This window comes from Pteropus medius, unplaced genomic scaffold (assembly GCF_902729225.1).
Source record: "Pteropus medius unplaced genomic scaffold, Ma_sr-lr_union100, whole genome shotgun sequence".
Lineage (NCBI taxonomy): Eukaryota > Metazoa > Chordata > Mammalia > Chiroptera > Pteropodidae > Pteropus > Pteropus medius.
Window position 1 is genome coordinate 6,770,544 of NW_024355206.1, and position 19,829 is coordinate 6,790,372.

General features: G+C 55.5%; 2 protein-coding genes across 2 annotated transcripts in view; one reads left to right on the plus strand and one right to left on the minus strand.

Moving 5' to 3' along the window:
- The window catches only part of TMEM266 (transmembrane protein 266), a 62,721-nt gene extending 50,398 nt beyond the window's left edge, over positions 1–12,323 (plus strand). Inside the window, 3 exon segments of the mRNA XM_039858359.1 lie at positions 2,920–3,091; positions 11,293–11,653; positions 11,655–12,323. Coding sequence (XP_039714293.1) covers positions 2,920–3,091; positions 11,293–11,653; positions 11,655–11,853 — 732 coding nt within the window. The 3' untranslated portion in view covers positions 11,854–12,323.
- A 5,604-nt stretch (positions 12,324–17,927) lies between these two features.
- Positions 17,928–19,829, minus strand: part of ETFA (electron transfer flavoprotein subunit alpha) — a 54,758-nt gene continuing 52,856 nt past the window's right edge. Inside the window, exon 12 of the mRNA XM_039858376.1 lies at positions 17,928–18,239. Within this exon, the coding sequence (XP_039714310.1) occupies positions 18,201–18,239 (39 nt within the window). The 3' untranslated portion in view covers positions 17,928–18,200. The remainder of the gene's footprint in view (positions 18,240–19,829) is intronic.

The window sequence follows — 19,829 nt, forward strand, 5'->3', positions numbered from 1 at the left end:
CATGCCTCTTCTGCCAGTGGTGCCACCGGGAGCCGACGCTCGCGTGTCTCAGGAGATTTGTCCCCTGCAGTGCTGCATACGGCCCCCCTCACTGTGGCCACCCACGAGTCACTTCCCAGCTGGGAGAGGTACATTCACTCCAAAACATGGAGCAGAATTTTAGCATAGCCCTCACCATGCTTTACCTGGCTCCATAGTGAGTGGGTGACCGAATGGAGAACTGTCACATGGCGGGGGGTTGGGGGGGCTGGTCACACACTAGTGTATGTGCCTGTGTGTGCACGTGTAGGCTTGGGGCTCAGCGAGCCCTGGCCTCTGGCTGTCTGGCCTGAATTCCAGTGGGACACTTATGGGCAGCTCTGTATCAATTACAGGTTATTAATAATGCATCTGTTCAGAGTGGCCTGGGCCTGCCGGCCCCGGTGAGCAGCCATGGAAAAGCGGGCCGGGTGCACCCACGGGAGGGAAGTTCAGATCAGCCCGGGTAGGAGGGGCCCCCAGCCCCGCAGAGCTCAGAGGGTTGCTTCCCGGACCCCGTGTGACCTGTGAGACCTTGCTGCCAGCGGGTGGCTCGAGCCCTTTCCCCTGCACGGGCCACCCCGCGGTACCCCAGCCGCAGAACCAGGCCTCGAGGGCCAGGGTCCGGGCCGAGGCTGAGTGCAGAGGGTGCGCTCGGCGCCGTCTGTGGCTGCAGGGGGGACAGAAGCTGCAGAGCCGGGCCGTTTCTTCCGCGGCATGTCCCGAGTGCGTCCTGTGCGCCAGGCCACAAAACAGACAGGCTCCTGCCCCGACAGAGTGGCGCTCTGCGGGGGGCGAAGGCGGCTCTGGTGCGCCGGGGCTGCCGCCGGCGCGAGGGCCAGCCGTGCACAGTTCGGCCCAGTTCTGCGTGGCACCGTGTCCGTCCTTTGAAATCGGCCTGGTGGGAGTGTTTACAGCTCTGAGGTTAGCATATGCTGCAGCTCAGGCCTTTAAAGAAACCCCGTCTGCTTCTCCGAGTTCCGCTGCAGTGATAGCAAAGAAAGAAACACGTAAGAGTTAAGAAAACTGTCTCTTTCAGACCCGTTTCCCAGAGCAGAGAGATTTCAGTGGATTTGGGGAAGATGGAGAGTGGATGAGAAAGTTCTAATGGATCTAGTTGGGTGGAGAATTTGTCACGAAACAGGCTGCGGAGGACGGTGAGGAAGGGCTAACCCCTAATCTGGGAGGGAAGGGGTAAGTGCGAAGCCGACCTTGGGGAAGGGGCCGGCTAAACGTCTGGGCACAGCCAACGGCCCAGTCCCCCACCCTGCGAGAGCCCGATGCTTGTCCTCGGGACAGACAACCGGGGGCACTAGGTTTGGCTGGGGCCTGGGGAGAGGCGCAGGCCCGAAAACGAGGATCGCGTGCGGGCCTTTCTGCCCAGGCGGGGCCCTCTGCCCGGTCCCCTGTCCTGCTTTCAGCACAGAGGCAGCCAGAGGTGTGTCCCCACGCAGCAGGCTGATGAGTCAGTCCTCTGAAAAACAGCGGTCCCAGGGACTAAACCTGTGGACACCGATACTGGGAATTTGCCCGGGTGCCAGTTTGCTGCCCAGCCCCCCGGTGTTGGCGAATGCTTTAACCGTGTTTCACTGTCAAGAGAAAACCAAAACGTTAAAATAGTAAGCAACGTCAGGAAGTCCGAAGGGCAACGCAGAGAATTCAAACAGGTCGATGTCCCCGGGTGGCTGCCTCAGGCCGGGCGGAGGGTGCAGGCGAAACAGGGCTCGATGGCTTGACGTGTATAAGGAACCCCGAGGCCCGCCGCGGGGGCAGTGAAGGGGAGAAAGGGTGGGGGGGGGGGTGTCAGGGAAGTGCTCTCTAAGCCCAGGTCAGGGATTCTGTTTTCTCCCACCCATGGTGTGGACAAGGGGGCCACCGAGACTCTAGGCTCCTCTGGAGAAGGCGTCGTCTGGCTGTAGAGGCTGCAGGGGTCCAGGCGAGAACTGGGGCCTGGGCGCCACAGGTGGGGGCTGGACTGGGGCAGGGTCTGATGGGGTGCAGGAAACAAGGAGCTGGGAGGCATCACAGGTTCGGTCCAGCTAAAACAGAAGGCAAGGCCAAGGAGCAGGTCTGGGGTGCAGTGGTGGGGCTTTAGCCAGCTGGGGTTTACGACTCCTGCGAGCAACCCGTGCTGCTGTCCGGTGGGAAGTTGGAGGTGTGGGTCTGACTTTGGAGGGGTGGGGGAGGGAGGAGCGGGAGGGGGTAAGAAGCCTGCACTGTGTGCCCTGGACACTGGGCGGTGGCGACGGCTCTCCTTCCCGCTGAGCCTACGGGGCCCTTCAGTGTCAGAGTCAAACTTTGCTTCCGCCTGGGCGTGGGGAAGTGTCCCCGAGGGCGAACGGCCAGCCCAGCCACGAACCCAAGAGGCCTCTGGAAGCTGTCTCACAAAAACACTAAGCCAGCCTCGGAACGGCGGGCAGCTTTCCCCAAGGCCTTTGTGAAGCACCAGAGCACTCCCCAGGCTCCGTGTGGGGAGCCCTGCGGTACAGCTGGGACAGGCGGGGCCAGGGCCTGGGCCATCCTCCCAGGGCGTGCACAGCTCTCGGGACTCCTCCCGGACGAGGCCCACGGCTGTCACTGGGGGATGGATGGGCCAGGGGGCGCCCAGGGAGCACCTGGTGCAGGACACCGGTTGGCGACCGCCCTGCGTGGTCCCTGCCGGTCATCACGGCAAACGTCTGCTGGAGCTTCACTGACAAGCACCACTTGGCCTAGATATAGAACTGGATTCAAACCCGGTCTCCAAGGCCTCCCCCAAAGCACAGCCTCATGAGGGGCCCCAGGCGAGACGGGACACACTGTTACCTGGAGGAGGTGCTTGTAGTCAATGTTCGGGGAGCCCGTCCGCCCCCAGCACAGCGCCCAGACGCGAACCCCACCCTCGGTCCCCTCCTCTTGCAGTTCGAGATCCGGCAGCTGCGGGCGCATCTGGCACAGCAGGGCCTGGACCTGGCTGCGGAGCGGGAGGCAGCGCTGCTTGCCCCACAGGTATGCGGCCGGCCACACAGCCGCTACCACGCGGTGGAGGAGACGGCGACCGAGGGCCTCGTGGAGGGGCTGCGGCCCTCACCAGGTAAGCTGCCGCCGCGGCCTCCCGACCCGCGTCCACCCGGCTTCCCGGAGCGCGTCTCCTGGCAGGGCCCCGGACCACCCCGGAGCCGGGAGGCGGTGGTCAGTCCAGCTGCCTTGACCGCCCTGGAAACGACCTCAGGGACTCTCGCGTCCCGTGCCTGTGGGCCCCCCCACCCCTCCAGAGGAGGTGTGACCTCCTACTTCATGGGTGAGGAAGCAGCCCCAGGAACGTCATCCAGAGGCTTCGAGCTGGAGGGCTGGGACTTTGCTCCTGGATGCCTGGGCCAGGACGCTGGAACCTGGGCCCGGAGCAGAGGAGACCGGCTGTGTTGCCTTGTACAGGGGTTGTGACCTGGGCCGTGGTGTTGCTAGCTGCGACGCAGGGGAATGCTTGGGGAAGGGGCCACCTGCAAATGTCAGCTGTCATTGTGTCGCCGTCGGGTGGAAGCACCCTCATCTGGTGACGGGGTCGAGTCAGGTTTGGGCCTCGGCAGGGTTGGGGGACGCTGTGTTTGATGGGCTCAGGCGAGGACCAGCCTTAGCTCAGGGGCCTCGGGAGCCAGGCAGGGGGGCTCTCTGCCCGCCTCAGCGTCCACAGGGGTCCTCAGCCTGGACGCGGACCCTCCAGGCCTCTTTGTGCTCAGGCTCGTGTCCACCCTGTCCTGGCTTCACCTAAAAGCGGTGGGGGTTGGAGTTTCTTCACTCTACCAAGAAATGCTCTTCCGGACTGACCTCTGATGATTGGCAATACATTTCCATGTAACGTCGTTTGCCTAAAAGCGAAGGAGCTGAGATTTCTCAGAGCCTGTCAAGGGGAGCTGTCATAGTGTGACCTCGCCGGTCCTCACACCTCCTTCCTCTCATAGGGACGAGAAAACACATACCCAACGAGGTGATGACAATTTCACAGGGTCACACAGGAAGTGGTGCTGGGCTGGGAACCTGGGCTGTGGGACCCTCACCCCAGCTTTGTGTCGGCATGCTTCGCCCTGGACAGCTGCGCAGGGCCGGGCGGGTTGCGAGGCAAGAGGCCCGAGCTTCAGCCTCTGCCACCCCCAGCCATACGACTTGAGGCTTCAGTGTCCCCTTCTGTAGGGTGGACTCTGACTCCAGCTGTGTGTGCCTCACAGGAAGTGTGAGCTGGTGGCCATGAGGAAGCGCCGTAGGCTGCAGGGCACTGTGAGCGGGTTTTGGGGAGTGGCGGGATTGCTGTTAGGATCTTCTGAGAACCTTTAGGTCTCGCAACTATAGAACTTCGGGTCTGGGCGGAGCTTCTGAGCCCTCCCCGCAGCCCCTGCTGGGAGACCCGCCTCCAAGAACGGGTCCTCCCAGTCTGCAGGGAAGCCCCGCCACCCAGCCCCCTGCCTGTTACACGGAGCTGTCTGCCCTCAGCAGCCATCTCCCTGCTGGCCACATTTATGTAAAGGCGTGGCAGGTGCCCGCTGGCTGCCATGTCCCTTTAGACGCTGGCCTCTGAGTGCTTTCTCCTCCAGGGACCACCACCTCAGTCCCACCGCCAGTCCTCGGGGACAAGCTCCCCAAGTTCTTACTGTGCCGCCCTCCCGAGTGGTCCAGTGTTTTGGTCCTGCTCAGGGTGATACCCAGAACAAAATGAAATTCTTGGGGAGCTGCAAGACCAGGGCAGAGCTCTGAGGGGCTGCAGGGCGACCCCTCCTGTTCTGTTCCGGACCAGAGACCCTTGTAATGCAGCTGGAAGGCTTAGGAGCCTGTGAAGGCTGCCTGGCCTGAGCCCGCAGCTGACCCAGACCTTCGCGTTCCCCACGTGGCTCTGCCGAGCCCTGTGTCCCTGCAGCCCGTCCTCGGGCTGTTGGCATTTTGTATTCCTGTGCAGAAGTTTACATTCATCTGTTCAGCTGTAGCTTTTTTTTCAAAATTTATTTTTTATTATAGTTGACATACAGTAGTGTTTCCAGTTTACAATGTACTGATTCAACTTTTGTCTACCTTACAAAGTGGTCACCACAGTCTGCTTAGTAACCATGTGTCACTGTACATAGTTACACTGTTATTGACTCTGTTCACAGCATTCCGTCCCTGTGGCTTATGTTCTACCTGGCAGTTTGTACTTCTTAATCCCCTTCTCCCTTTACTCCCTGTCCCCCGCACGCACCTCCGCCCCGCCCCCCGGCAACCGTCAGCTCTCTGTATCTGTGGATGCGTTTCAGTTTTGTTTTGTATTTTAGATTTCACATGTGAGTGAGATATGGTATTTGCCTTTCTCTTTCCAACTTATTTCACTGAGCATAATACCTTCTCCGTCCATCCATGTTCTTGCAAACAGCAAGATTTCACTCTTTTTGTGGTTCAGTAATATTCCAGTGAATATATGTACCACCTCTTCCTATAGTCAGTAGATTGTCTTTCTGTTTTGTGGTTTCCTTTGCTGTGCAAAATCTCGTAGTTTGACGTAGTCCCATTTGTTTATTCTTTCTTTTGTTTCCCTTGCCCAAGGAGATATATCCAAAAACATATTACTGAGAGCAGTCAGAGAGTTTGCTGTCTATGTTTTTCCTTCTAGGAGTTTTACGGTTTTGGGTCTTAAATTCTTTAATGCATTTTGCGTTTATTCTTGTATATGGTGTAAGAAAGTGACCTAGCTTCACCTTTTTTTTTTTTTTTTTTTTGCCTGTGTCTGTCCAGTTTTCCCAGCACCATTTACTGAATAGACTATCTTTACCTCATTATGTGTTCTTGCTTCCTTTGCCATAGATTAATTGACCATATAAGCATGGGTTTATTTCTGGGCTGTCTGTTCTGTTCCATTGGTCTGTGTATCTGTTTTTATGCCAGAATCATGCTGTTTGGATGACCAAAGCCTTGTAGTACAGTTTGATATCAGGTAGTGTGGTTCCGCCAACTTTGTTTTTCTTTCTCAAGATTGCTTTGGCTGTTCAGAGTCTTTTCTGGTTCCATGTAAATTTTAGGATTATTTGCTCTAGTTCTGTGAAAAATGTCATTGGTATTTTGATAGGGATCGCATTGAATCTGTGGATCCCTTTGGGTAATGTAGACATTTTAATGATAACTCTTCTGGTCTGTGAGGATGGCGTATCATTCCATTTATTTATACCTTCTTTATTTAATCTGTTTCTTCAGTGTTTCATTGTTTTCAAAATGCAAGTCTTTGATCTCAGTTCAGTTTATTCCTAGGCATTTATTCTTTTTGATGCGACCGTAAATGGGATTGTTTTCTTTATTTCTGACAGCTCGTTATTGGTGTATAGAAAGGCAAATGACTTCTGAATATTAATTTTGCTTCCTGCAAGTTTATGGTGTGTGGCAGGTCTTCTTACTGACCTCCCTGCTGTCCACACTGTCCTGCTGCTGTCTTTCTTCTCGGGCAGCCGTGTGCCCAGCATCCAGCAAAACAACCCTGAGCTTTTGGAGCCGGACGCGCCAACCCCATCCTTCCTTGCCAGTGGCCACGAGGGGCGTGTGCTGAGTTCCGGCTCTGCGTCCCTGACGATGGCACAGGCGGCTGGCTCCCTTCTCCTTTCCCTTCGTTGTGCCTTCAGTGCAGACCGGAAGCCTGGATGCAGGGCAGCCGGCTGGCAGGCACGAGGCCAACAGTGATGGCCGCAAGTTGGCGACCGTGGGGGAAGGGTCAGGAGAGGCGGGGGCAGCGTCGACCAGCTCTGCCCACCTCGCCCAGCCCAGCTCCAGATCTCATGGAGGAAAACGAGGAGGCGAGTTATAACACGAGAGCAAAGCATTCGATCTGGCCGTGCCTGCTGTCTGTGGAAGGCTCGCCAGCTGCAGACCGGCCGCACCGAGACGAATGCTGGGAGAGCTGTGGAATACTGGCCCGTGCTGGCCACTTCTCACGGCTCTCCAGTAGGGGCCCACAGAAGGTGGGGTGACTCAAATCTGCTCCCCCTCTAGAGACCAGAAAGGGTGGGAAACAGTGTGGTGGAGGGGCGTCTGCCTTCAGCTCTGCGACTGGGAATTGTTTTAGGAACGAAAGGCAGAACCCCCTCACCTAGGGCTAGTGTTAGAAGTGCCTCAAGTCCACTATGAGGGTTCAGAGGTCACTGCTAAGAGCTGAGACACTCCAGGCCTAAAGCCGATTCCCAGGAATGGTTTTTAGCTGCGGCTACGCCCAGTTGACCTGAAGCACACAGACCAGCCTGCAGAGGCACTACAGGCTCTGTCCTGTGAGAGCTGACGACTGCCGACCCTTGGGCGCTCCCCCTCGTCCCCTTTTCTTAATGGTGGTGTTACTGAGGTCACTCAGCTCCTCCTCCTTCACATGTGGGAAGGGAATGGTTTAGAGACAGTGATCCTTCAGCCATGTGAACAGTCAGACGAGAGCAGACAAAGTCACCCAGTGATCCTGCTCCATTCAGTGACTGCATGGAAGAGGGGGGTGTCTTCGTAGAGGGAGACGAGTGTGTTCTGTTTAACCTGGGTGTGACGAGGCTGTGTGCGCACTTCAGTCGAGGCCCAGCAGACACTGCTGTCTGGCCCACTGCTGTCTGGTCCGTTCCTCGCCTCTGCCGTAAGCACTGGAAGTTACACATCTGCTTTTCCCATCTTTCTTCCTGCCGAGTAGTCGTGTAACGGAATTCTGGACTGTGCACCTTCAGGGGAGGCCGTGCAGGGCTTTTCCTTTTCCGATGAAAGGGTCAGACGGCCTGCGTGAACCCCTTTTGTTCCTTTGACCTCAGATGTGATGCTCGGAGCTGTGGTGACCACCAGGAGTCATTAGCCAACAGACGTGAACATAAAAAGTTAATGCACTCAGGATGAGGGAGCAAAAATACTGAAGATATTGTGCGTCACGGATCAGTAAACCGACCTCAGCGATCACTGAGTTCACAATTTTTTTGTCTTGTGAGTAAATTCACAGCAATGAATGTGTGTGGTCTGTTGACCAGGGCAGACTCTGTAAAATTCCAGATGTGAGATGCTCTTCTCTGCACTCTGGCCCGGTTAGCTTCAGCCCGTTCTTCTTCGGGAAAGGGTGCCAGACGGTTAGGGTCTCTCTGGGCTGGGCTTGGGTCTCTGGGGCCCCTAGAGTCTCCCCCGAGGCTGCGGTCTCTGGGGTCTCTCTCTCGGCTGGACTGGGGTGTCTGAGGTCTCTGGGGCTTCTGGATCTCTCTCTCTCTCTTGGGCTGGGATCTCTGCGGTGTCTGGGACATCTGGGGAACAGATCTTTATTTCATAGGGAATACGCTGGACACCTCCATGATTCATAGGGAAAACGCTGGACAGCTTCATGGATCAGTGGGAAAATGTTGGACAGCTCCTTGAGGTATGCTGGGTGTGGGGTCTCTGGGGTTCCTAGGGTCTCTTTCTGGGCTGTACTGGGGTCTATGGGACCTCTGGGGTTTCTCTCTGAGGTGTCATGGGGTGTCTGTGTTCTCTTGGTTCTCAAGTTACAGCTCTGTAGGCTGGAGGCTGAGGCCTCTGGGATCTTTCTCTGAACTTGTCAGAGGTGTCTGGGTCCTTTGGTTCTCTGGGGCACTCTGGTGTTTCTCTCTGAGCTGCCTGAAATTCTGTGTCCTCTTGGATCTCTGAGAGGTCACTCTCTGGGCATCTCATGGAGTGAGATCTGGGGTCTCTCTGGGGCCTCTGAGGGCTGCTCTCTCTGAGCTGGCCCGGGGGAGTATTCTGTGTTCTCTCCTAGCCTTGGTGAAGTTCTCTGGGCTTCCAGAATCCTGGTGGACCCTCTCAGGTGAATCTTGGGGTCCTCTGAGCTCTCCCGGGGTGCCTGGGTGAGCTGGGGTTTCCATCCTTCTTACAAACTCAGATTCTTCCAGAACTGTGAAGTGTACAGAGGCATCTAACTCACTACTTTGATCAGTGTCTACATTTCTCTTGCCCAAATGAACTGAGCAGGTGATGATGCATTATATATTAATTCCACATACTTTATTGATAAATAACATGCATAAAAGTACTTTATTATTTTAACTTATATTACCTAGATTTGCCAATTTTCTATGAATTTCATTATTACATCAGTGATGAATACTCTTAGAACTTACCTATTTGGTCTCAAAATTGGCTTTACTGTGTGTTTGAATCCAGAGACAATAGATAAAAGATGACATACTTGGGTGATCTCTCTGTGTACTGCAGCAGGGGAGGGCAAACTGCACAAATGGGTCACAATGAGCGGGTCGTTCTGGATTCTCCTGGTGCCAGTGGCCATGCCGTCTGGTCTAGGAAAGACAAGACTGTGTGTCACCCCAGATGCATGAAACAGTGGACACAGCCCATTCAAGGTCCACAGTGACCTCTGCCACTTACCCTGACAGGCTGCGGTGGTTGCCCAGGCCTTTCTCTGGCATCTGAGTGAAGATCCATGGTTTTCTTCCATTGGACCATGATTTCCTGAAAGATATTAATGACATTTGCTTGACTTCACTGATATACAGATATATGACAGTGCACAGGTTGGAAGATGGGATGGGGTGTGAGTAGCGTTGAGATAATGTGGCATGTGAAATGGGCCATTTGAGTCGGTAGTAATAAGCTGGGATAAGGGATGGCTGGTGGGTACATGGACAAGACAGGATGGGATTAGGAAAGAAACATGCAATGCGAGCAGGAAGGGGAGATGGGGGGCGATGTAGGAAGAACTGCGTAGTGCGATTAGAGATGGTCTGGGAGTAGGGATGGGAGATGAGCTGAAAGAGGACAGGTGGTGGAATGGGATTTGAAGGGAGATAGGGTGGATGGAATTGTATTCACAGTTTTGGAGATTATAACAGCTATCTCAGTAATTGGAAACGACAAAATAACAAGAACACCACATAGTTACAATACATAAACTACATCAACAGAATGAAAGCAGGGACACCTGATCTCTATCTTTGTCATGTAGGGGAGAGAAACGGTGACATAGGAGTGGGGAGTGGAAAGTCTAGGAGGACAAGGATAGGAGAGGAAAGGTAGGTGTAAGAGATGGGACATGAGATAGGATGGGGCTTGGCGGATGGCAGTGGGGAGGGAGGTGGGGTGACACATGTGGCATGGGTGGTGTGACATGGGATGGGACATGAGACATGGGATCGGGGGTGGGAGACAGGAGAGGCTGTGAAATGGGGTTGCATGGATGATAGGACAAGGAGCGGGGTTGGAAGTTGCACTTGTAAATCTTGAAGACTCTGGTTTTCACCTTCACAGGACATAAGGAGATAGACCTGTGTGTCGTGCTGACAGCCATTTTCTGATGTAAAACATAAAACCAGCTGCACTGGGACTTACGGTTGGCAGAGGTTTTTCTTTGGTTGGTGGAGTAGTGAGGAGTCTGCAGCACCTTGCTGGGTGGGGCTGACCTGGAGAGTCGCTCCAGCAGATGGCTCCACTGGAGGAAAGAGGGAAATGAGCACACACAGGCAAATAGCACCCTGCTGCTTCACGGGGACATCAGCACTTGTCAAAAGGGCGAAAGGCATCAGTGTCCCACTGAGCCGTTTTTGGGGTGTCCTCCATGGCATTCTGGGTCACCGCCAGCAGACGTACAGCTTGGACTACTCAGCACTTTACTAAGGCTCCTATACTCCTGAAGACTCCGTGAGAGGGGGTCCCTAACCACCTTTTACCGATGAGCCCGAGGCCAAAACCATGGGGGGCACCAAAACCAGCCCAGACCCCACTGGGCCCGGATCTCGAGCCTGGGAGCTTTGGAAACGATGGCGTGGGATGGGAATGAGACTGAGGCAAGGGTGGGAGTAGGAGACAGGACAAGATGGAATGGGATGGAAGACGGGATGGAGGTAGCGAGGAGATGGGGGAGGGGAGTAGCGAAGGCGGTGGGGTGACACTTGATGGCGTGTGCAAGGGGCGGGAGACGGGATGGGAGCAGAGCTGGGATGAGGATGTGACTAGCAATGAGATGGGATGATGCGTGGGAAGAGGTATGTGGTGGGAGAGAATGGAGGTGGGATGGGTGCAGAGGGAGAAAGGCGGGCATGGGGCTGAACGCTGCAGTGACATGGGACGTGGGAGGGATAGGACTAGAGGGAGACGGGATGACACGGGGAAGGGACAGGAGGTTGGACGGGAGTTGGGGAGGGGATGGGTATGTACCTGTCTTGAGCGTGAGCCTGAACATGAACATTCACGGTCAAGAAAAGCCCGTGCACACGCCTAGAACCGGACCAGCTCAGACCCACCCCATTAGGGGCACTGGTTTGGTGGAGGGTGACCAGCACCCCTCCTTTCTTGCAGATAGCGGTGCCCCAGAGCCGGCCATGTGTGTGGTCACCACAGCTGCCATAGACGTCCACCAGCCCAATGTCTCCTCTGAGCTCTTCTCGGTGGACGTGCCCCTGAAGCTTGGCAGCAGCGGTACCCACGTGAGCACCTCCGAAAGCGCCTCCTGCTCCGCTCGCAGCTCTGTCACCCGGGCCCAGAGTGACAGCAGCCAGACGCTGTGCTCCTCTGCAGACTACAGCACCACCCGTGAGGAGCCGTCCTTGGAGCCTAGCCTCTCCCCCCCGCCACCGTCACCGCAGCAGCAAGTCCTACTGTCCTCCCTGTCTAAGGACCTCTGCCCATCCCAGAAGGACTCGGGCCCAGTCCCCTTTGGCTCACCCAGCCGGCTCTGTCCACAGCAGTCCCGAATGGGAGCAAAGGGCAGGTCTGTTCCAGCGGGAGAATCCGGAAGGCTTCACACTCTTTCAGATGGAGCCTGCCACCCACTTCCAGTCTGCTGCACCCATGCTGGGGGAGAAGTCCACATCTTTGGCATCCAAAGAGCAGACACGGCGCCGAGTCCCTAAAGGGTAGAGACCCGTGGTAGGCAGGGAAGGCAGACACCTGTGGCCCCACGAAAGACCCAGGAGCCCACCTGGCCACTCTCAGGGTGCTGCCTGCCTCCAGGAAGGTGACGCCCAGAACAGGTGCCTCCTCTGGCCCTGATCACGGGAGGGCAGTACTCAGGGCTGGGGCTTTTAAACCACTTTCACAAAACTAGCCGGTGGCCCAGCTTCAGCAGGTGAAGTCCAGGCTCAGCCTCCATTCCCTGGACTGTGGGAACAGCACGGTGAGCAGGGGCTGGAGCCACATGACCCCACAGAAGACAACCCTCTGGGACTGGTTCGTTGCTCCTCAATCTCTCATTTCCGCATGAGTGTTTCTGAGTCTTTTCAAGACGAACCTGGTTTTCACCTTCACAGGACATAAGGGGATGAAGGTGGGGGCGGGGAGGCGGCCATTTTCCGATGTCAGCTCCAATAATAAAACCAGCTGCACTGGGACTTACGGTTGGCAGAGGTTTTCTTTGGTTGGTGGAGCAGTGAGGAGTCTGCAGCACCTTGCTGGGTGGGGCTGACCTGGCGAGTCGCTCCAGCAGATGGCTCAACTGGAGGAAAGAGGGAAATGAGCACACACAGGCAAATAGCACCCTGCTGCTTCACGGGGACATCAGCACTTGACAAAAGGGCGAAAGGCATCAGTGTCCCACTGAGCCATTTTTGGGGTGTCCTCCGAGGCATTCTGGGTCACCGCCAGCAGACGTACAGCTTGGACTACTCAGCACTTTACTAAGTTTCCTGTAATCCTCTTAAAAACCCCGTGAGCGGGGTGTCCCTAACCCTCTTCTACAGATGAAGAGCCTGGGGCCAAAAACCATTGGGAGGCACCAAAACCAGTCCAGACCCCACTAAGCCCAACTCCCAGACTCCCAGCTCAAGAACGCTGGAAGCAAAATGGTCACTCTCAGCATGTCATGATTTCTAATTTCTAGGGCAGGAGCCAGCAGGGTCCTTGATTGGTGGTCTGCCGGCCTGACCAGAAACAGTACCGTCCTTGGCCAGGCCCGCTGGCCGACCTGTCAGGCAAAGGAGCCTGCCTTGCATGACAAGTGAGACTCAGTTACGAGCCAGCACCCGCCTCTGCTGCGGCTTCTACTCCAGACAATGACAGAAAGGACGGCAGTGAGGGACGATGCTGGGCAAGTGGTCCTGCATTCTGCCTCAGTTTCCCCATCTAGAAACAGGGTCTGCAAAGACTGGGTTTTTAGGGTACTTACAGATTGCTGAGAGGCCCAATTCCGCCTGAGCATAACTGCCTTCGTGTGTGAGCGGGCAGTACCAGGGTGCAGGCACCACCCTGAGCAGATCAAGACTGGGATCAGACACCAAGGGGTGGTCCCTGCCTCTGCAAGGACGGCCCACGATCACAGCTTTACAGGGTACACGCTCACCTGCCAGGGCAGAAGTGTGGGGTGGAGCCTTGAGTCCTGGAGCGCAGGAGGTGAGTAAAGAAACTGCTTAGGCTTTCACGGCTCCTCGGCGCCCAGCCCAGCGACGGCTGTTGGGCAGCGGAAGCTGCACAGGAGCCAATCCTGTGGCCGGGGTCCCACGCTGACATGCCACACCGGCAGTGAAGACAAGGCTCAGAGCCAGCAGTGCTGGGGGCCGGCCCCCCGGAGAGCTGGGCCAGCAGAGGCCTGCAGGCCTGGCCCACGGTCCATCTTCCATGGGCAACAACTGCCCCTGTCCAGCCAGCACTGGGCAAGGCCTCCAGCCCATATCCTGGATTTTCAGACCAAGTCACACAGATGGCACCTTTCACAAACCCTGCACATTAGAGACTGGTGGCCTGGAATTCTCTGAAGCATGGCAGTGTCCATCCCCTCCTTCACCCTCGAAAACACCTTCCTCGCTTGACACTTGCCCTGGAGCTGCCCCACACTCCCCTGTGCTGCAAACTCCTGTCCCCAGCCCGAGTGCTGCTGTGCATACGGGGGGGTTGGTGCCCAGGCACCTGCACTCCCAGCCCGGCTGCTTCTGGTCCCCCACCCTTGTGAGGGCTACAGGGGCAGCAAATGACATAATGAAAGGAAAGCCCTTTCAGAATGCTTCAAGGGAGACACAAGCACAAACCGTCTCATTAATAACAGCTGCCTGGGGTACCCCCCTGCCCACACCTAGCACCTCTGGGAGGGCTGCCCCGAGATGCTCGGGAACCTCATCTATAGCTGCTGCTAGTCTGGTACGGGCAGTGTGGCTGAGAGGACGTGTGCCCTGTCTCCAGACAGGAAGCACCTTACTGCCTTCCTCTGCCTCCTCCAGCATGAGCCATAAATCTACGTTTCCCTGACATAACCTGAGCGAGGAATTCCTAAGTACTCTAGCTCCAGTGCTGACAAGTTTGGTACTGCCTTCTGGCGAACCATTAATTTAATTATCCAAAGAAAATGATGGGATGTTTGCTGCTAGGTTTACTGCGAGCTGCCAGGGAGATGGCGCTGGCATGGTTTTATGCAGAGGCCTCAGCTGCAGCTCAGGGAGCAGGCGCCTGCTCACCCAAAACCGAGCAGAGGGCCCAGACCTCCCGGAAAGCAGTCAGGGCGTGGGACGCCACGGGCACACGCGGAGCTCGGCAGCGTGGAAACTAACGGGCCAGCAGCCACTGCACTCCTGGTGCACACTTCCCTTCTGTCTGGGACACGCTCCTCACTGGCTGGTTCGCTGTCCGTGCTGGCCGGGCTCAGCCATCTCACCTTGCTCCCTCCACTCCGCCCACCCCAGCCGGGCCACAGAAGGCCCAGCCCCAGTCTCTCAGAGGACTCAGAATACGGCCCGAGGTCAAGAGCAGACTTTGGCCTAAGGTCACCACCGAATGACTCCTTCACTGTTTCCTACCCTTTCCACCTCTGGTGCCGTAACTTACACGGAACTGCTTTATAAACCAGGAATTATCAGCAACTCGTCTTCATTTGGGTTCCCCACAAAGTATTTTTTATGATCTAAGGGTGTCCACGATTGTGGCCATGGGTCACCCTTAACAGGCTTTGCACAGGTTATTAGGCAAGCCACCTTTAGCTTAGCGACAACTGACCAAATCTATCTGCTGTCATTCAGAGTGTCCTCTGGGTCTCCTGGCCTCTTAAGTCCACATTTACGCAGATGCAAACAAAAGCCCCTCGTGAGACGGTATGAAATGCCGCCTAGCCCAGATTCAGAAAGAGCAGAAGCAGCACGCACGCCAGCCCAACCGCCTGCAGCCAGCCCAGCACACACGCCAGCCCAGCACGCACAGCGGGGCTCTGGCCCCATCTCCGCGGCCCCCTCCTCACTCCCCCTGTTCCCTCTGCCGTCCTGAACGCACTGCAGGCTGTTCCTCTAGCCGAGGTCACAGGCCTTCCTCATGAAATGTCAACGGCCCCGTTGCCAGGAGGGTGGCAGGGCCTCAGGAAGTGGCGCGCCTCTTAGGTGGAACATTCTTGTGATACTGACCTATTTCATTCTAACACGCAAATGAAGACCAATGACCAACCGCCTCAGTGTTGAGTATCTGACAAGCGTCCACTAAATGAGCTGTGGAGGGTCAGTGGCCACTACCGCCCTGCTTAATGCTACTTGTCCACGTGCTCTGCAACCTGCTTACGTTCCGATGACAAGCAGCAGCAGCCACCAAAGTTTTAGAAGAAAGTCTGCAAGAGAGACTTAAGACTGGCCCAGTGTTACTGATGAACTTTTTCCGGAAACTTGGGGCACGATGCCCATGCGCTTTCGCAGCACTGTCCCTGGCCCAGCTCCTGAGGTGCCGGAATGGAGAGCAAAGACTGAGAACAGCGACCTATGAGGACAAAGGCCAAACTCCTGCACCATCAGTCGGTCTCCCCCACAAACCCTTCCCTATGCTCCTGCCCCACAGTGACGTCAGTGCCCCCTGTGGGGACGATGTGGCAGGCTCAGTGAGGGACCCTCACCTGGCTTCATGCCATCCCCTTTTTCCATCACCGTGTCTCCTCTCATCTTTCCTGGGAGCTGTCAAACCTGGAGAGTGGGCTGTGCCCCCAGCAGGGACATCCCCAGACCACTGTGCACGAGAACAGGGGAGGAGATGGACCCTCTGCTTCCTCATCCACCAGGAAGCCAGGTGGGGTCATCCGCCTGACCCAGATGCCCTTGGCCGCCTTTCTACATGCAGGTTTCTGCCAAAGAAACTCGGCCACCAAGCTCCCAGGGGCACTGCGAGGTGGACCAGAGACCCCCATCCTTGGGAGACAGGTGGGCAACGTGCACACCAAGCAAAACTTCCCGCACCCCTATGGCCCACATGCAGGGTGGAGTATCAGGAGCCGGCAGCTTCGTTCCCAGTAAAACACAGGGATCAAAGGGTGCATCGCTGCCACCTGCCTTTCAGGTAAACTCTCAGTGGGCACTTAGAGGGGCTTCCGGGTTGAATAAAATGCTGCTGGAAACACCGGCCCCGAACACCACATCTCTTCTTCACTGGGGACCCCGTGCGTGTCCCTCAACCCAGCACGAGCACCTGGTGCCCTTTACCCGTTCCTGCAGCCACGGTGGGACAGCAGCACATACTGGCGAAGCCACTGCTTTGAAGCTGCACCTCCTGGTTGCAAATCCTGGCTCATTCGTTAGCTAAGCTCAGCAAGTGAGACTCCCTCTGGGCCTCGGTTCCTCATCTGGAAAACAGCGACATTCACAGCCTCTGCCTTCCAGGGCCGTGAGCACTAGAGACTGTGCGCACGAAGGTCAGCACGCTGCCTGGCATTCAGGAAGCACCACGCTAGTGACGGCGATGAATGGTGCCCAGGAAACGTGAAGTGAGCAGCTGCTTGGGGCTGGGGCGGTCGTGGCAGGAGGGAACCAAAGGGACACAGACCCACACCATAGGACCATGGGCACAGTCCTCTCTGAGCCAGCCGACCGTCGCCTTTGCCATCTGTCCTGTCCCCAGTTACTATGTCCAGCAGGGAGTAGCTGAGGAAGTAACTGAGAAAGAGCCTCAAAGGCAGCGACAAAGTGTCGCATTCCTTTTCCAAGGGGAATCTGAATCAGGTGGCCATGGACTAGTCACTTTACCTTCTTCACATCTTCTCTGTCCCTCAGTGTCCCCATCTGCACAACCAGGTGACTGCACAGCTCTGATGCTCGAGAGTCTGTGGCTCAAACACAGAGCATCGCTTCGCTACTCTCGTCCTGCTGCACGGAAAGGGGGAAAGGCCAGTGACAAGTAACCTTGATAGGTGTTTCACGGCAAGTGATTACGACACGAATCAAAAAGGGTTCAATTCAGCTAGTCGGCCCCAGGCCAGCCACGCAAAGGGGACTGGCTGGCCCTCTGCCCTCCCCCGTCAGGTACCACTGGTCACTTCCGATCCCTTCCCTGTTTTCCTCATCCTGTTAACACCCATAACTCCTGAAGCAGATCTGCTTCAGGGTGGCAGCCCTTGTCATTCAGGTCCTGGCCACTCCTGGCCTCCTGTGGCCCCAGGTGTCCATCCACGCCCTTCTGCGGGTCTGGCCAGGTCTCGCCAGCCTCTGCTCCCTCACCTGCACATATACCCACTCAGCCGTGCTCCAGGACAGCAGGCCCAGAGCCAAGAGCATGCAGCCGACCCACACACCTGACTGCTTCCTGCGAGCCCAGGAAGCCATCGAGAGGGCAAGGAGAAGGCAGAGCATCCTCTGCGAGGGACTGAAACATGGTCTGCAACTGTCTCAAGGGAGCCCCTCCCCACCACACCCTCTCCTCCAGACGCAAAGCCCCGTATCAACACGAAACGGAAAACTGCTGCCAACTGCACACACTCAGCAGGGTCAGCCTGAAGCCAGGTGCGCTGTTGTCACATTACCATAGCTTTCTGAAGATGGGCCTATGTTTAGGATAACATTCATGTCACTTGTCCTTGTTTTAACTCCGAATTTGCCAGTCTAGTCCTCTTCTCTCAACAACAAGGTTAGGTGGCTTAAGATGGTGGCAACACTCAAGTTCATAATCTTCCTCAGACACAGAGCCCTCCGTGAACAGGACGGGCAAAGAGAGAGAACAGATGAATGTCTACTACCTTTCTTCGATTCTCTCTCCTTACGAAGCCAGGCATATTTCTGGTAGTTGTAAAGCTGTGGAAAGACTTTATTATATATTTTATTGCAGAATTAGAAAATTTCAAAAACTAGTTGTTTAGAACCACAAATAACTGAAACATAATAAAAGAAACATAATAACAGCCCCATAAAAAAGCATTCCAGCATCTGTTAGAATTTTTCCTCGAATTCTGAAATACAGCTCTGCAAGGTTTCCAATAACAGCCATGGAATTCTATGATTTCAGCTGAATACTCAGACATATAATTTTCCTTACGACACGATCACGACTCATTTTTTCTTCAATAGCTCAGTCATTTCAGGAACTACCTGCGAATTGAAAAAAAAACTAATTAACCACTTGAGCCATCACTGCAAAAGGGCCACCGCTCCTTAAGTCCCCAGAGGCCAAAAGAAATAAACCCCTCTGAGGCACACGTGACCCTCTGCCACTCAGGAACTGCCTGTCCTCCTAGAGTCTCTCCTCCCATTGTGGGCGCAGACCACCCTGGACACACGGCTGGCAGGGCCGAGTGCCCACTCATGACCTAAGAGACTTTCTGACACAACTGCAAACCTCAAGAAGGCTCCAGAGAAAACAGGAAGTCCCATGTTTCCCGCTGGCGCCGACAGCGTCGCTGAGTGCCCTGGCCTGCCTCTCCTTCGAAGGCCACACCAAGTCTCTGGCTAAGTCACGGCTCCCTCGTTCTCGTTTTCTCCTCGTCTGTTCGCTCACCCGCCATTCATTCTGCAAAGACCGTCACTGCTCCCGCGGCGCGTCTCACTATCTTCTGGCACACGAAAACGAGTGGCAGCTGAACGCCCCAGATCACCACCCTGTTAACACCCAGGCCCGCTGCGAATGCAGCAGCTGGCCAGCAGACACGGTAAGGAAGCACAGTGAGGGGACAGTGACCAAGCGGGCGCCCATGTTAAAGAGGATTAATTATGAACCGTTAGTCTTGGCGGTTCAGTGGCTGCAACTTGAGCTTTCAGTGTGGAGCCACCCTGTGACACCTGGGCATGGGGACTGCAGGGCGACGTCACACAGCCCGCCTGAGCACCAGCCGAGCCCTGTGTATAAAATATCAGCTACCCAGGCTTCCAAGGGGTTGGCGACCACCCTGGCACACAGAGCGGAACCCGCCACGGATGAATACAGCCTCTCAATTATTTAAGAGCGTTACATTTCCATTAGGTGGAAATAATGTGTTCGTACAAAATTTATTAAGGAAATTGTCGACATGTTGTTTCTTCCGAGTGTCACTTTGTCTGCAGCCTACTAAAAGGCCCATGTTTACTGTGGAGCCAGCAGGCATTAGCTTGGAGCAGCATTAAGTGCTGGCACCTTCTCCCGGCCTTCCTCGGTGGACAGGCCATGAACTTATGCCAGTCACAGAGACAACATGCTAAACGAGACTCAAGGGGACTTACGTGTTTTATGAAGAACAGGCTAGAGCCCAACTTCTTTTATATGAAACATGTGGTTTAGAACATGTAGTTTAAAAATTCTTACGGACTGTCCCTCTGCCGCACTCCTCCCAGAAAGGGTTCAGGGGGCTTTCTCTGTCCATCATCTGCGTTCTTTTCTATTAGCTCAGCCTCAGACTTGCAGGCATACCAGACACCTCCGTAAAGGAAAGAGGATGTGAACGCGGGTTCGCTGAGCGACGGCTGCGCACACTGGGAGAGCTGGATTCTTAATCTTTATTCTATTTTAGACAGTACAGAGCAGCTCCTTGCTCAGTAAGACCAAATGAGAATGCATTTACCTTTAAAATAAGAGAATCTATCGATGTAAATCACAACACAACTACATCTCACAGACTTAATGCTTTGTCAGGGTCAGCAGTGTGGGAGAGAGAAGTCCAGGCCTGACTCCCCCCACAAGGAGTCGGCCCCCTCATTGGGGAGACAGGC